Here is a 16813-nt window from a genome sequence, read left to right as displayed (position 1 = left end):
GCTTTCTCCCAGACAGAAATGCTGGCAGAAGTCATCATTCCTTTGTTGAGACCTCCCCCCAGACATCTGGCAGGTGAAGCAAGGCACCATATCTAAGCCACCATCAACTTGGCTAACACTAATCGCTCCACATTCATGATTCCTTGAGCCCCCACCCCATCCAAACCACGCACTGGCCTGAACCTCTTTCAGAAGATTTCCCCACAAGCTGCAGGCCTGGATCCACATGGTAGACTTTGCTAAAATCTCTCAAAGGTCCACAAGACCCAAACAAGCAGTGGCTGGCCTCGGCATGCCCTATACCCCTTGCTAAGCTGCCCCTGGCACTACCATGTTTCCCAAAAAATAAGACCTGTCCTGAAAATAAGCCCCAGTTAAGATCTCAGCCAGACGGATGCATTTAGTACGTTATGATGATGTTCCAGAAGAAGATGACATGACTGTATTTGAGTAAATGTAGATTGTTATACATGAAAAAATAAGACATACCCTGAAAACAAGCCCTAATGGAGCAAAAGGTAATATTAAGACCTGGCCTTATTTTCAGGGAAAGATGGTAGTGGCAGCCAGCCTTGGATCACAGCAGAGCCTCTCCCAGGCACCTCCAAGTCAAGAACAGGCAGCTACCAACCACAGACCACAATGTGGCTCCTACCTGGTGGCCTTGGGCCAGGCAAAGGTAGTGGCTGACATGGGCCTGTACCAGAGCCCCTCCCAAAAGATCCCCAGAAGCAACATACCTGGTGGCCAGATTCAGACGACACCACAGCACCACCAATTAGCTCCACAAATGATACACCCAAGGGGTAGACTCAGCAAGCACCAGAGCCCAGCTAAAGTAAATCCTGCTCTGTGGGGTCAGCTCCCACACAACAGCTCCTCCACTGCAGTCACGGCCAGTCCTCACTGTCAGTTAGCCTGAAGCTCAATCACACCTACTGACTGCCAACAGCAATCAAGGCTCAACTATAACAGGAGGGCCCACACAACCCACACGAAGGACACCCCTAGAACACCTATCTCAGGTGACCAGGGAGTATGCACCACTGGACCTCACAGGACACCTACTGCATAAGGCCACCCTGCCAAGACTGGGATATGTAGCAGATCTACCCGATACATAGAAACAAACACAGGAAGGCAGATAACATGAGGGGGGAAAAAGCATGTCCCAAATGAAAGGACAGGACAGAACTCCATAAAAAGAACTAAAGAAAATGGAGACAAGCAATCTACAGAGTTCAAAACACTCGTTTAAAGATGCTCAATAAACTTAGCAGAAGAATAGATGAACTCAGTGACAAGTTACACAAAGAGACAGAAACCATAAAAAAGAACCAGTCCAAAATGAAGAAAATAATAACTGAAATGAAAACTACATTGGATGGAATCAACAGATTAGATGAGGCAGAGAATCAAATCAACAATTTGGAAGACAAGATATGGGAAACCCCCATTGGAAGAGCAAAGAAAAAAAAAAGAATTGAAAAAAAAATAGCATAGTTTAAGAGATCTCTGGGACAACATCAAGCATAACAACATTCACATCACAGGGGTACCAGAAGGAGAAGAGAGAGAGCAAGGGATTGAAAACCTATTTGAAAAAATAATGATGGAAAACTTCTTTAACCTGGCAAAGGAAATAGACATACAAGCCCAGGAAGTGCAGAGAATCCCAAACAAGACGAACCCAAACAGGCCCACACCAAGACACATCATAATTAACATGTCAAAGGTTAAAAACAAAGAGAGAAGAAAAAAAATAATAAAGAGAGAATCTTACAAGTAGCAAGAAAAAAGCAGTTAGTTACCTGCATGGGAGTTCCCATAAGACTGCCAGTTGATTTCTCAACAGAAGGGGTTGTCACAACATATTCAAAGTGATGAAAAGCAAGGACTTACAACCAAGATTACTCTACCCAGCAAGGCTATTATTTGGAATTGAAGGACAGATAAAGAACTGCCAAGACCAGAAAAAGCTAAAGGAGTTTGTCACCATTAAACCATTACTAAAAGAAATATTAAAGGGACTTCTTTAAGAAGAAGGAAAAAAATTAAAAAGATGAATAATAAAATGGCAATAACTAAATACCTATCAATAATTACTTTGAATGTAAATGGATTAAATATTCCAATCAAAAGACACAAGGTAGCTAAATGGAGAAGAAAATAAGACCCATACACATGCTGCCTAAGGAGATCCACTTCAGGTCAAAAGACTTAAAGTAAAGGGATGGAAAAAGATATTTCACGCAAATGGAAATGAAAGAAGAAAAAAAAAAGCTGGAGTAGCAATAGTTATATCAGATAAAATAGACTTTAAAACAAAGGCAAAAAATAGACTTTAAAACAAGAGACAAAGAAGGACATTTCATATACAACAGCCAAGACAGGGAAGCAACCTAACTGTCTATTGACAGACGATTGGATAAAAACATGTGGTACATTATATGCAATGGAATATTACTCAGCCATAAAAAAGAATGAGATCTTGCCTTTTGTGACAATTTGGATGGACATAGAGGGTACTATGCTAAGTGAAATAGGTCAGACAGAGAAAGACAAATACTACATGATTTCACTTATGTGTGAAATCTAAAAACCAAAATAAATGAACAATCAAAACAGAAACAAACTCATTGATTCAGAGAACAAATTGATAGTTGCCAGATGGACTGGGGTTAAGGGACTGGGTGAAAAAGGTGAAGGGATTAAGAAGTACAAATTGGCAGTTACAACATAGTCATAGTAATGTAAAGTACAGCATAGGGAATATAATCAATAATACTGTAATAAATACATATGGTGCCAAGTAGGTAGAAGACTTATCAGGAAAGATCACTTTATAAGTTATATAAATGTCTAATCACTATTCTGTACACCTGAAACTAACATAATATTGAATGTCAACTATAATTGAAAAAAATTTTTTTAAGATTTTAACTTAAGAAGAGAACAAATCTATCATAATGCTTTACTTGTCAGTTAAAATGCTACATAAAGTACTTACGACCAATTATTACTAATAGAATCCTTAACATCAAACAAATAAAACTAAAGACATTAAGTGATAGCAAATACCACAAGTTTATCATTAATAAGCAAATTCTCCTATTCACTGTGAATAAATGCTAAAAGCATGTTACTATTGGTAGTACACATGAGCAGAGAATGGTTTTTCATATAATAAATAGTGACAAAGACTGCAGTCTCTACACACACAAATACATATATACATAGAAAAAACAGGGAGTTAAATTGGATAGGGAAGATATTTAGGAGAAGGAACGTGTCTTCTTAAAAGAAACTCTAGACAAACAAAGTGGTGGTGGTGGTGGTGGTGGTGGTGGTGGTGGTGGTGGTGGGAAACGTAAGACAATAGAAAAAGCAAAATGGAGATGGCTTGGTAAATAATTTGGAAAAGAAGAGAACCTCCCCTGACGTGACAGGAAATGGGATCTCTCCAACGTTCCATCACAGGCACAGCAATCAATCAATAATCAATCAATGTAAAGAAGGAGAAAGAAGGAAAATAGCTAATGCAATAAAAAATAAACCAACATTGTGAGACTAAAAGTTCTCTGTTAACTCATCTCTTATAACAACCTTGTTGCTGCCCCATTTATTTTGAAATTGAAACACACCTTTTATAGGAGGAATAGTTAACTTTCTACCCTTGAGAAATATTAGCCAAGGTAATAAAATACATTCCAGTTTACATTCTGCCACAAATATTTATTAAGTACATAATTTGTACAGGACACTCTCAGAGGCCCCAGGGCCAGAAAGGTGAATATTCATAATTTATGGAGGGGAGAGAGAGAGTCAAAGTAACTATGAGACCCATAATGAAATTATGGGGGGAAAGGCCACAGCAGGAACTGAAGACAGAAAATACAGTTCACCAGGGACTAGAAGAGGGTGAGAAAGACTTTACAAAGAAGGGGTGACAATTTTAGTAGCCGAGTAGAATTTCACCTAGGGAGAAAAGGCAGAGACAGAAAAACATATAATGCAAATAAAGGTAAGAAGACTAAAAATGTCAGGACGTTTTAAAGAATACATAGAGTACAGAATAGTTATAAGGGGCCAAAGGCTGTAATGGAACAGGGATGATGAAAGCAAGCTGTGACTGTCCCTAGATGACATTCTTGAAAATTCAGACTTTGTCTTACATGCCATACAGATTTAACAGATGCTTTTAAGCCAGAGAGCAAACTTGAAATGAAGATCTTGGCTGTGGTTGTTTTCCATGTTTATTTTTTGTTTTGCTTTATTTTGCTTTTAACTCAAGTATTCCCAAATTAGTGCCAAGCAGAGAGGCGCATAGTAGTTGCTCAATAAATATTTTGGGGATGAATTTTGCAAAGATGAGTTAAAGATATGGCAAGATCTGGTTTTAGTGAATGAATTATAATGAGAGGATGGGTGGATTTGCATTCCTATGGGTTTCTCTTACTTTTGTTTTCTTGGCTCCTTCAAAGCAAATCCTACGTAAAAGCAAATAATCCAATGAATCAGTAATTAGTTAAAAGTAATGATGTTAATACTTTAAGGAATTCGTAAGGGAATCATGACGATGTTCACAAAAAATAGAAAAACAAGGGAAAGCTATATTTATTAATAGAGTATCATATATCAAATAATAATAATTTCTGGTTGAGTAATCTTTGAATGTGTGTGACCATTTTCAGTGAAAGTGAATGAAGACACATAATTTTTTTTTAAACTTACATTTTTCTGTGATTGCTGTTCTCACGTCTGAACTTGAAGCTTTATTTTTCAAATTCTGAGCCAGTGTAAAAACATAATCAAGCTGAGGATGGCGCTGTTCTAAGTCAGCCTTTGTGATCTGTTTAAGAAGAAGCAATTATTAATACAGGTCAATAGGCCATACAAGAATACTAATGAAGCAAAGCTGGTGTGCTGACATCCAAGTTATTTTTCTCCTATGTGGGACAGTGAGGCATCAGTGATGTGGAGTACAAGTGGGAGAAAGTACAAGATTTGGAGTCTAGAGGCCCTAGGTTCAATCTCAGCTCTGCACTTATCATCTTGGTCACCAGGCAAGGCACTTCCCCTCTGTTTTTTGTTTTCACAAAAGGAAATAATAAAATACTTATAGCTCAAGTCTAAGGAGATTAAATGAAGAAAATCCCTTTAGAAACTGAAAAATGGTCTGAAAACACTAGCAGTGGTTTCTGCAGATGATGCTTTGCCTATCTCTCCTACATCAAATAGGGACACAAACTAATGTCACCTACAGGGATGGGGATGAGGTATACGAAAAACGCTAATTGGAATAATTGCAAATTAAATCATTTTAGACATGAAAAACTGCTGCTCTAGAATTTATCTCTTAGTACTGATAAATTGGGGAGAAAAGTTAACAATATCACGAAAACGGTGTGTTTTAAGTATAGAACTAATAAATACATAAAGATTACAAAAGACAATTTCCAATAGGTATAAATATTATAGCAAAGATTCTCTCTCCCAGCTCTTCCTCTTTATGAATTCACTAATTTTGCAGACTTCAATTACTCCCACAGTGTCAAATGTTATCTCTAAATGGATTGTTCACAACTTCTACTCCTGAATTCCCAGGGAGACATGTCAGTGAATGCTGATCATTTCCTTCTAAAGGGCCTAAGAACCTCTCAAGACAACATATCCGAAACTCAATCAATCAAACCCTCATCCACATTTCATTTCTTCTCTTCCGTATTTCCACTAATTGCAACAGCATCATCTTAGCCACCCAGAAAGGCCTCTTCTCCTTGAGTTAAGCATCTCTTGCACAATTCCCAGTGTTTCTACTAAAGCACAGCATTGCTGCCATCAGTCTCCAGGCACCATTTTAAAAAGAAAAAGGGAGAAAAGATGCTTGCTCAGTGCTTACAGACTAACAGTCCAAAGGGCTTTGCATGGCCTACAAGTTCCTTCACAGAGTGAACCTGAGCTGCCTTTGCTACTGACTTTCCACTACACTTCTTTTTTCTTTTTTTAATTTTATTAAATTTATTGGGGTGACAATTGTTAGTAAAATTACATAGATTTCAGGTGTACAATTCTGTATTACATCATCTATAAATCCCATTGCCCACTACACTTCTTTACTGCACAAATGTTGACCCAGCATCCCTCATGCTCCCCCACCTCATGCCTTCATTCACTCTGACCCCTACATCAGGAATGTCACTTACTTTGTCTCTAGATGTCAAAATCCCACATAGTCTGCCTTCTATCACTATGGAAGTAACTCCCATCCTGGTCCAGGCACCTCAGCAGGTCACCTGTACCTGCCCTGAGGCTTTTAGTACCCTCTGCTTTGCCACAAAGACTTGACTACTTAAGTGCCTTCAGTGCCTCCAGTTCAGTTTGGGCAGATTTATAATCTGGGGATAAATTCAGTACATACCTCACAAGATTTTTAAAGAACTGAACGAAGTACTACAAGAAATTACTTAGAAAAATACCCAGCACACATAGAAATTTAATAAAAGTTAGTAACAGCTGTTATGACTATTTTACGGTTCACTCCCAATTTCTATCTGGTATCTTCTTTTCAGTATCCCTACCCAACACACAGCTCAGGACCTAGCACGCACTGAATATAGGAAAATAACTTTACAAATTGATACTGGATAGTCTATGTATACTAATAAATTATAGTCAGGAAAACTCGCTGCTAATGGCAGCAATGAAACAAGTAAGCTCATTATGAAATATAAGTTGAAAAGGTGCTTCAGGAAATTATCCTCCATCACACTAGGCATTAAATGCAACACTAATTTATATTTATAACGATGCGGCTAGATTTACAGTATTGGTTTTGATTTTTAAAAATATACGGAGTCTACAGCTGTACTGGTAAAAACAGATCTTACCAAAACAGTGCAAATGCAAGAAAAGCTTTCCTCTTCAGAGCTAGTCTGGGACAGGGAAAACGAGCTAGCTGTCTGACAGATAAAGAATGTTTTAAAGCTCGTTCTCCCAGAGTTTAGGATAAACAAAGGGGATTCAAACAGCCTGTATGTAGCTTCCTGTGTTTTGTGGTGTTTCCACGACCAGCCTTTACACCGTGCACCTACTTTCATTCTGGAAACCGTCTTATTGATCTCGTCTACATCCCCGACAGTGACAATGTTGGACTTCAGCATCTGGTCGATCAATACCAGCCAGTCGGCTAGTTCTGTTATCGTTTTATCTAGATCTGCCGGCATTGAAATCTCCCAAGTTCGAGAAGACTGAAGAGGAATGTCTGATGCAGAGGACACTAGCACCACCTTTTGGACACTAGGATGAGCTGAAATTAAAAACGGAGCAAAGGATTAATACATCCACGGGATATTCTGACTGTGGTGGTGTCGTGGTGACGTGTGTGTGTGTATTCATGTAACATTTAGTTTAAGCGAAACAATGGTAGGAATTGGTGATGTTTTCATTCTGAAAATGGCAATGGTTTCCTGTAGTATCTAAGTCTCTGGTAGCCAGAAAGCCACTGAAACACATGGTCTCACAATATTCTAGGGCAGCAATAACTCAGAAGTGAGTAACACTGATTCCCTGAGAAAATAAAATAAAAAATGCATCAACTGTGAGAAAATTAGGAGTGGTATTTTATTTTATCAAGATGCTTACCTTAATAATCAAGCCAATTTTCTCATGGTTTTCTCTTCTTTTTTTATTTAACTTTATAACAAGTGCATCGTTATTCTTAACACACATCATTGTGAATGCCTATATAATCATCTACATACATATTCACCATGAATTAACCCTTTTCCTATAGCTGGCTACTTAGATTGCCCCTTAAATTTTACTTTAAAAAAATAACTTGCAAGGAAAAACTCGTTTTGAGGACAATATTTTGCATATTTCTGATCACCACGTGAGTATAGATGGTTTAGAAAATATGAAAAAAGTTAATGTACTTAATACTTATTGCTAACTTGCTTTCCTCAGAAGTTGGAAACGGAGACTTGCAGCCACAAAGTGTGGAACTATAAACACTGCATCCGCACCAACAATTGTCTATCTCAATGGATAAACACACAGCTTTTACCATGGCCTACATTTAATGGTTTTTTGATTGTCAGTGAGAGGAAACATTTTTCATGCGTGTTAGCCAAACGTGGTATAATTTATAACTGTCTGTGTTCTTTATCTGCTTTTCTTATCGATTTGCATGAACTCTTTTTACAGAAAAAAATGAACCATTGCCATATTGCTGAAAATGGATTTTTCAATGCTTTTTTTTTCTTTTTTTAATATTTAGATGTTATTAAACTTGGGTGATCAAATCCATAAATCAGTATTGGGAGATATTTTCCCAGAACTTTTAAACTTAGAGATTCTTGTCTTCTTCGAAAGATTGGATGAGTATTTTCTCTCTCTCGTTTTTTGTTTGTTTGCTTTTGTTTTTAATGATGGGAGGCTGGTTACCATTTTTCTTTAGTTTTATACAAGAAGTAGTGGAATTAATTATTAAACCCATCTGGAACTCACGTTAGCATATGGTATATTAGACAAGGCTTAAATGATTTTCTAGAAAATATAGTCAATTTGTAAATTCAGCACAACTTGAATTTAGAAATCCCAACAGGTTTGCGTGTAACTTGACAAAATCACATATACAAATTTGTGATTTTAAAATTAATACATTAATACAGAAAAGGGCCAAGAACAGGCAACAAAGGGAGAGCAGGGCAGGGTGTTTCAGAGAGAGCACAGGGCGGTGGGGCACAGTCGTGGTGCTGGAACCTGCACTCAAATCCACACGAGAGAAGGAAAGAAACAGTGAGAAAACTGTTCTTTCTCCACATCTAAGTGATCAGCATTTGTCAGTAAACAGTGCCCCTGAGATGGGGGACTCTTCTAAATCCCCATTTCCCACCTGTTTCCAAGGATATCCAAACCTTTTGTTCACAGTCATAATCAACATCTAATTACACACTTCTAGAACATGCTAGCATCACGGAGTATCGCTGATTTTCTGAAAAACTGCATGTTCCCAACTTCCCCACCTTGCTCATCCCTTCCCTTCAGCAGGTCCCACTTTAGTCCCAAGAAAGGCAAAAAGTCTTATCTACCACAGGTACCTTGCATACACAGGGAGACAAATATTCATTGGGTTTAAAGAAGGCATTCTTTTCAAATAATTGAAAGTAGGATAACAAATCACAATTGCATTTTGTTTTTAAGCAAAGTTTTTCTAATTCATATATGATGCTCATAACCATCATATTTTCCTATGTTGAAACATCTGTTAAGGAATAAAGTGTATCTTACCAGCAATTCTTGTCTGAGAAACAGAACAGGGCTCCTGCATGCATTCCTTCAGTGCGCTCGGCACTTCTCTGCTTACCTATAGCATCAGGCCAAAGAGAAAGAGAAGAGTACTAGATTAACAAAGAGGATACATTTTCCAAAGAGGAAGTGTTCCTCTAAATGACAGCTCGGCTGCCTTCCTTCCTCCTCAACGCCTCTGTCTCCACCTTCACTACCCACTGCATCTTGCTTGAGCCCCCACTCCACAGACGGGACTATCAAGAAGGCCACCCAGTCCTTTGCTGGCCTGGCCCTTTGCAACATTTAATGCTGCCATGCCCCTTCCCATGAACTCTGCGAATGCTGCCCTCCTGACTTTCCTCCGACCTCTCTCACGCATCTTCTGTGTGTCCTTCACCAGCCCATTCTCCTCGGCCCATTCACCAAATGCTAACATTCTACAGGGTAGGTGTTTTGTTCTTTTGACCGTTGACTCAGGCCTTTCTCCCTGGGTCCTGGCTTCTAATGGTTTCATTTACCACACAGAGTTTTAAGAGGCTGAAAACTCCCTAAAATATATCTTCAGTCTGGCTCTCAGTCAGACATGTCCAAATCTGAATTCATCATCAGTCTCCCTGACAACCCCTTCACAGAGTTGTCTAATGCTTAAATGATCTTTCCAGATCAGTTATCCTGCTCTGCACAGTGGGCTTTGCTCAGAGGAGTTACTTGATGCCCTGATATCCTTAGGATATCCATCCTTAGGATCACTCCATCCATCTCTGGATCACTCCATCCATCTCTACAGTTCAGCTATAGTGTGAGCTTTCAAAATTTTCTCCTGCTAAAAACCCATCAATAGCTACCCACCACCCTCAAGGGGGTGAACTGTTCTGAAGACGGAGCTCAAATTCCTCATGACGCATGCTGAGGCCTCTAGGATATGGATTCCGCGAGCAACTCTTGTTCTTCCACTTCATGTTGGGCTACGTCCAGGACCCAAATGCACTGTGCTCCTTCACGTCCTCCAGTCCCTTCCACTTGCTCCTTCTTCTCCCTGCAATGTCCTTCCCCCCACTCTTCATCTGACCAAGTCTCATCCATCCTTTTAAATTAGCCTGGGTATGACCTCTTCCACAAATCTTCCATGGTTACCCCCCAAAGCCAGATAGGAACCCTACTTTTATGTCCCCGCAGATATGTCTGTTACAATTGCTTTTCTACTTGTCTCACCACGATAAACTCCTTGGGCTAGAAGGAGTGACATACTCTTTGCTGTATTCCTAGTTCTAAAATGGTGCCCAGCATCAAGTGAGAATCCAATCAAAACCTGTTCAGTGAGTGAATGAACGCATGAATGAAAGAAATACCCCTGAGAAGTATTTCCCAAATTCTATGCACAATAAGCATTGCTTGGTCTTGGACATTCAGAATTCACCTAGGTTGAGTAAAATATATTAAGTCCTGGGATAAGAGAAGCCTGGGCTTTATCTAACATACTGCTCCCAGTGTCCGCCATGCCCTATTCTACACAATACCCAGTAGTATCCTTTGTGTTAAATAAATACGTGTGCCCTGACTGAATATGCACAAGCTAAGCCTGGCACATTGGACATGGGGCCAACATGTCTGGAAAAGAGTGTGAGGGTGAGAGAGTAGCAGATGCGGTCAGAGAGAGAGAAGGAAGCCAGTACACGCAAGGCCTACGATGTCACAGTAAGGACTTCGGCCTTTACTCTGACTGAGACAGAACACCATGACTGGGTTTCTGCTCAGAGGAGGTACTTCATCTGAATTATGTTTTACTAAGTATTTTCCCTGCTTTGTTGAAAAGATATTAACAAAGGGCAAAGGAGGAACCAGGGAGACCCGTGAAAATGCCTTTGCAGTGAGCAAAACAGAAATGATAGTGGCTTGAAACAAGTTAGTGGAAATAGGGGTAGTGAGAAGCAGTCAAATTTATGAAATGTTTCAAGCCTAAGAAAAGTTGAAAGAATTGCAGGGAATACCCATGTGCTATCCAATATCTGTAAGTGTTAATATTTTGCTACGTTTGCTTCATGATGCATCTAGTTTTCCAGTCATCCATCAGTTAGGTATGTATCTTAAAGGAGAAGCTGATAACAGTAACTCCAACATTTGGGGTTTTTTTGGCTTGTTTGTTTTTGAGATATAAGTCACATACCCTAAGATTGAGTCCAAGGTTCTGGGCCTAACCAATAGGGATATAATTATCAATAGCTAGGGCAGAAGTACACTAATGCGTAGGAGGGAGGTGGCGAACAGGAGCTCAGCTTTGTACGTCACTCTGAGATGCCTGTGCAGACATCCAAGTAGAGCTGCTGAGCTGGCAGATGGAGGTGCAAGTCCAGAGTGTGGAGAGAGGTGCAGGACACAGATGTAACAGTGACTCATCAAGACAGAAATTCCAATCAGAGAGGCTAGATCAATAAAGCACCTACATCATTAGATACAGGTTGGCGGCTACCATTTTAAGAGGACTGAGGGGGGAGAAAATGACTGATTTGGGGTCCATCCAAACCAGGGGCACAGACATATCCATTCAATGTCCCAGACAGACCTCATACTCTGACATGGTATGTGTCAAACCAAAATAAATAGAAATCTGGCTTTGCCTGCCTGTTACTGTTTCCACTGCAAAGAAAGTAATAGTATGAACAAAAGGACCTTATTTTAGTCTTATTTGTAGCCACACGCCATTACATTCGTTCTGGAACCTAGTAAACACATGCTGAATGAATGTAATCATTAAAAATAAACATACATATATAAAAAGCCAAGTGCAACATCAGGAAGTGTAAATGTGTTCATTTTCAGAGTACAATTATTTGCTTTTTATTGCCTCATTCTAATACCGGGGTGTCCAAACTTTTTTCAAAGGTTTTCACCAAGGGCCATATGCGGTAAAATACACAAAGAGCCGGGCCACTCACTTGAGGTGAAGTACGTATTGCCTCACCTGGTTTATTTAAGTAAATTAAATATATTTTTGGAATTTGCTGCGAGCCAGTTAACAACGGATCGCGGGCTGCAGTTGGCCCGTGTGCTGCAGTTTGGACACCCCTGTTCTAATACATATTCTTTATTTAATGTACTATGTAACATATAAATCCCCTAGGCCAAAAAAGGACATGTAAAACAAAAAGCATTCTTTGAGAATATATGCTTCTGGCCATATCAGATGCAAAAAAACTAATAATTATAAGCATTAGAAAAATGTGCCCATATTTGGACAGCCTTAAAACAGTTACATGATCCCAAAATGAATAAACATGAGAAAATCAATAACAACAAAATCAGTAAACATGAGAAAGGTATCACAGTAATTCTGAATGCCCACCTTATTCCATGTCGAATTTATAGTTCTCAGGCTTTCTGAAATTTTTTCTCTTTCGTGTAAACTCAGACTTTTATCTGAAAGCATTTCCAATTCAGTTCTATTCAGCCAATTGAGTTTTTCACCTTGTACATCCATCTCTTCATTTAAGTTCTAAAGATGTCAGAAGAGAGGTGTGGTTAGAAGGTGGTCATACTGGAGAAAGTTCAAGAACTGTACTAGAAAGAACCCAGTTTGGGAAAGTATTCTTACATTGTGGACATTTAATTTTCTTAAGTGGAAAGTAAACAAATAAGAAGCCTAGATTTATATCAACAAACTGTAACATATGGGAATGACCACCCACTTCAGTGCACACTTGTGTGCCTGTGTGCTCCCAACCCCCACCCCTGGCTCTTAACAGGGTCATATTACATCATATTTACATCTATAATGTAACATTCTATTCTTAGATAATGAAAATTATGTCTATTTAATGAAAGGCAAAAAAAAAAAAGAAAACAGCAGGAACATTTTATGCATCTGTCTCTACTTTACCTCCACCTACCCTACTGTACTGCCCCAACTTTTGTGATTGTCTCCAAATTGTTTACCAAAGGGATGTTCCAGAAACTAATGAAATTTTTAGTTACAACAAGAACAAGTTTATTAGCTATTTGCCACATTTTGGAAAAAAAATAGTAATTGTTTAACCACATAATATTTTTCATCATTACTAATAGTTTCTTTCCCAAAATGCCCCAATCATACTCCTTTAGACAAAATCTCTTATCAAATAAGTGAATATCATTTTAGGTATACTTTGATGCATACCTGTGTGTATATGTACACACAATTTATTTTTAAAATAAAAATATGAGGTCATTATGCTTATTGTTCTGCAACAAGTATTTTAACTCTTCACACAAAAAACATAATTTATATATATAAAAATGTATGGATATTTGGGTATATTTACATATCTATATAGGTATACAACTATAACCAATTCTTGTTGGTTGCAGATCAACAAAAAAATTTTCATGAATGCATTTCATTAATACATCATATAAGCCTAGAGTAAACTATGCTGGGTTACTCTCACATCACTTAGAGTTTTCTTGAGTTTCTATAAAATTCAATGTTATAAATAGTCATCAGTAATTATCTTCTAAACCTAAAAGCAAAAACTGTACTTCACAGTAATATTATATTCTAAAATGATGAAGTCAGTTTAAAATATCCTAAAAACTTTTGGTCTAATACTAAAAACACATGATTTATTATCTTTGTGTGAGTGAAGCCTTACTTTGGCATGAAAAAAATTATAACTGATCTTTCAAAAAAAAAAAGAAAAAGGTATTCCTCTTTAAAGGTCACCACATATGCCACAAAGTACACAGTTTCTTCCCCTTTCCTTCTTCTAATAGTTTACCTTATTTTTAGTGCAAATGTCCATGCAATAAAAAGTGTTGACAAATATAGAGACCAACCACTTACTGTTAATTCTTTCAGGTTTTCTTCCAGCTCGGTGGTGGACCTCTTTAGCATAGTATTCTCAGCCTTTGTTAACCAACAGACAATCTCATCTAGTCTTTTTCTGTATTCCATCACTTGCTTACTTTCTCCTTTTAGCCTAAAAGAATATATTATTTAAAAATACTGAGAAAAATTATTCAGTTAAGTATTAATAGAACATTACATATTTACTTTGTATATCCAGACTCCATACATCACAAAAGAAATAACTCCTAATAATTATTTTAACATGTATTTACATGTGTTAATAGTAATGTATACATTCTGCAATACCAAAGATTATCTGAAATGGAAGAAAAATTTTTCCTTCATTAAATTCAAAAAAATTGAAACTAAAGAATGTTATCTTCTCTCATTATGAAAAATTATACAGAAATTTAATACAAAAGATGTTTTTGACAGCTAGATACCATTGTACAACATAATGGACTTAAAATAACATGAAAAATGTCTTTATCTAAAATAATAAGGAAAAACACATAATTCTCTTTGCGTATTCCTTGGAGACATCATTATGTAACATATTATTCACATTGGTGGCAGCTATTACTCTTCTTTATTCATAAGAAATAAATAAGAACAGAGCAAGATACTGAGAATGAAAAATTTTTACCAGTATTAGAAAATACAAGAAAAATGCAAATCTGGACTTCACTAAACTAGGTATTATTTATGAATATAGCCAAGTTATAAAAAGAGATCTAGAAAATGCAAAGCAAAAGTTTTAAAGGATATAGGAAAACAAATAGTTATGTGAGTATAAAAAAAAACTACCTTAATCAGATTTTTCAAATGTTGTAAGGATAACATTTATAAGTATATAAACCATCTGTCAGAAGATGGGAATATGATTTGAATTTATATGACAAACCAAATCACGTATTTTTTAAAAAGGGTTTGAAAGCTATTTAGAGCTTGGTGGTGGCATCATTATTTTTGTGTCTCCTACTACTAGCTACTGATTTAAAAATAGAATACAATTTTTAATGAATTACACTGTGTCATCCTTAATAAGAATTTACATTTTTATGTCTATGACTTTGTCTTTTTAATCACAAAAAGGTCTAAATCGTGGCATATATATAATAAAATGCAAAATAAACACATATATTTAATAATCAGTAATATTTGAAGGAGAGCATTTAATGTTTAAAAAAAGAATAAAAATCGCCGGAAAAATCACAAGTTTTCATTTTTAAGTATCCATCAGGAGAGAGCATGGCTTCAAAATTAAAAACATAAATAAATCGAGCAATAGTACTAATTGTTAAGACTACCCATACCAAAACAGGTAATTTATCCTTTGTATCGAAGAGTATTTAAGTAAAATAACTTTTGAAAACACCTGAAATATTATTACATACCTTGTGTTTCCAAAAAAAAATGTTGGAATTCAAATTCCCATGTTTAACAATGATGACTATTTTGAAAATATATCTATGAAGGAAACTAACTTTATCAAGTAATTTCAATAAGACATATGTGAGTCACACAAGATTTTCATCTGCAAACTAGCTAAATAATATCTATATTTTTCAATGTTATCCCTAAGAGTAAAAACAAGTTGTAAATTCATACTCAAAGAGTAGATAACAATTGCTCATTAAGTTATAAGACTGTAAGTTGCTGAACTGTGCAAGTACTTCACTACAGGCACACAATACAAAAACAGATGAAACTGAGTGCTTTCTCTGTGACTCTGATAACAGTACACATATAAGCTCTTAAACTGCCAAGGTGGCCCCAATTTATGATAAGTGACAACACGAAGCGAAGTTAAACATAAATTTATGAAAACAAATACTGCTTTAGCTAAAATATAAGATGTCAGAGAAGAGATTCATTATTTGTTTCTCTTCTAAAAAAAAAAACAGTAAAATACGTATTAGTTTCACATTATTAGTTCTGTGAGCAATAATTACCCACCCTCCACAGAGATCTACTGAAAAATCTTTAGAGGAATTTCTGCATTTATTGCTAGTACCATGCCAGCAGGTGTATCTTTTTCCTTATGAATACTGGGAGATAGATCATCTTCCAGCTAGAAGGAATCTCCATGCATATTCATCAGCGTGGCATAGAAAATCCTATGGGACCTCAGCTTCCAATCCTGGCCCTGGTCCCTGAACCTTCCTCTCCATCTAACTTTTGCAGATCTCTTACCTGGCCATACTATTTCATGCCTCCCACCTTTGCCTGTTCTTCTGTTCCCTAGAAGACCCTCCCTAAGAGGTATGTATGGGAAATGGCTATAAATGCTTCAAAACTCACTTTCAGGATCCCTCCCCTGTGATGCCTCAATTTCACGGCCCACCACCCCTGCCTCTGGGACAACACTGTACCTTCTTAACGATGTGTTCTTAATCACACCATAGCATTTTTTCCCTTTAATTATTTTCTTCTTCTTAGTCCTTACTGATGTCTGTATCCTCAGTGCCAAACACAAGACTCAATCAAATCAATCGATAAACATTGGCAAAATTCAGCAATGGCATGCTTGGGGAATAAGTTCTAGGTTAACTTCCTATTATAAGAACTATATATTTTAAGTGTTTACTATGAATAGTTAGGGCATATGCTTTTTACAAACACTGTTTTATTTTATCTTCATGACACTCCTCTGAGAAGACACCACAGTTCTCATTTACAGAGGAGGAAACTCGG

General features: G+C 37.2%; 1 protein-coding gene across 1 annotated transcript in view; it reads right to left on the bottom strand.

The window, feature by feature from the left end:
* Positions 1–16813, bottom strand: part of UTRN (utrophin) — a 463855-nt gene that overhangs the window by 245353 nt on the left and 201689 nt on the right. Inside the window, exons 44-48 of the mRNA XM_074333962.1 lie at positions 14111–14246; positions 12635–12784; positions 9295–9370; positions 7095–7309; positions 4735–4852 (exon numbers count right to left, since the gene is read on the bottom strand). Of these exons, the coding sequence (XP_074190063.1) occupies positions 4735–4852; positions 7095–7309; positions 9295–9370; positions 12635–12784; positions 14111–14246 (695 nt within the window). The remainder of the gene's footprint in view (positions 1–4734; positions 4853–7094; positions 7310–9294; positions 9371–12634; positions 12785–14110; positions 14247–16813) is intronic.

The sequence above is a fragment of the Rhinolophus sinicus genome, linkage group LG05, assembly GCF_036562045.2.
Source record: "Rhinolophus sinicus isolate RSC01 linkage group LG05, ASM3656204v1, whole genome shotgun sequence".
Classification (NCBI taxonomy): domain Eukaryota; kingdom Metazoa; phylum Chordata; class Mammalia; order Chiroptera; family Rhinolophidae; genus Rhinolophus; species Rhinolophus sinicus.
Note: the sequence above shows the minus strand (reverse complement) of the source record. Positions and strands in the feature narration are given on the sequence as shown.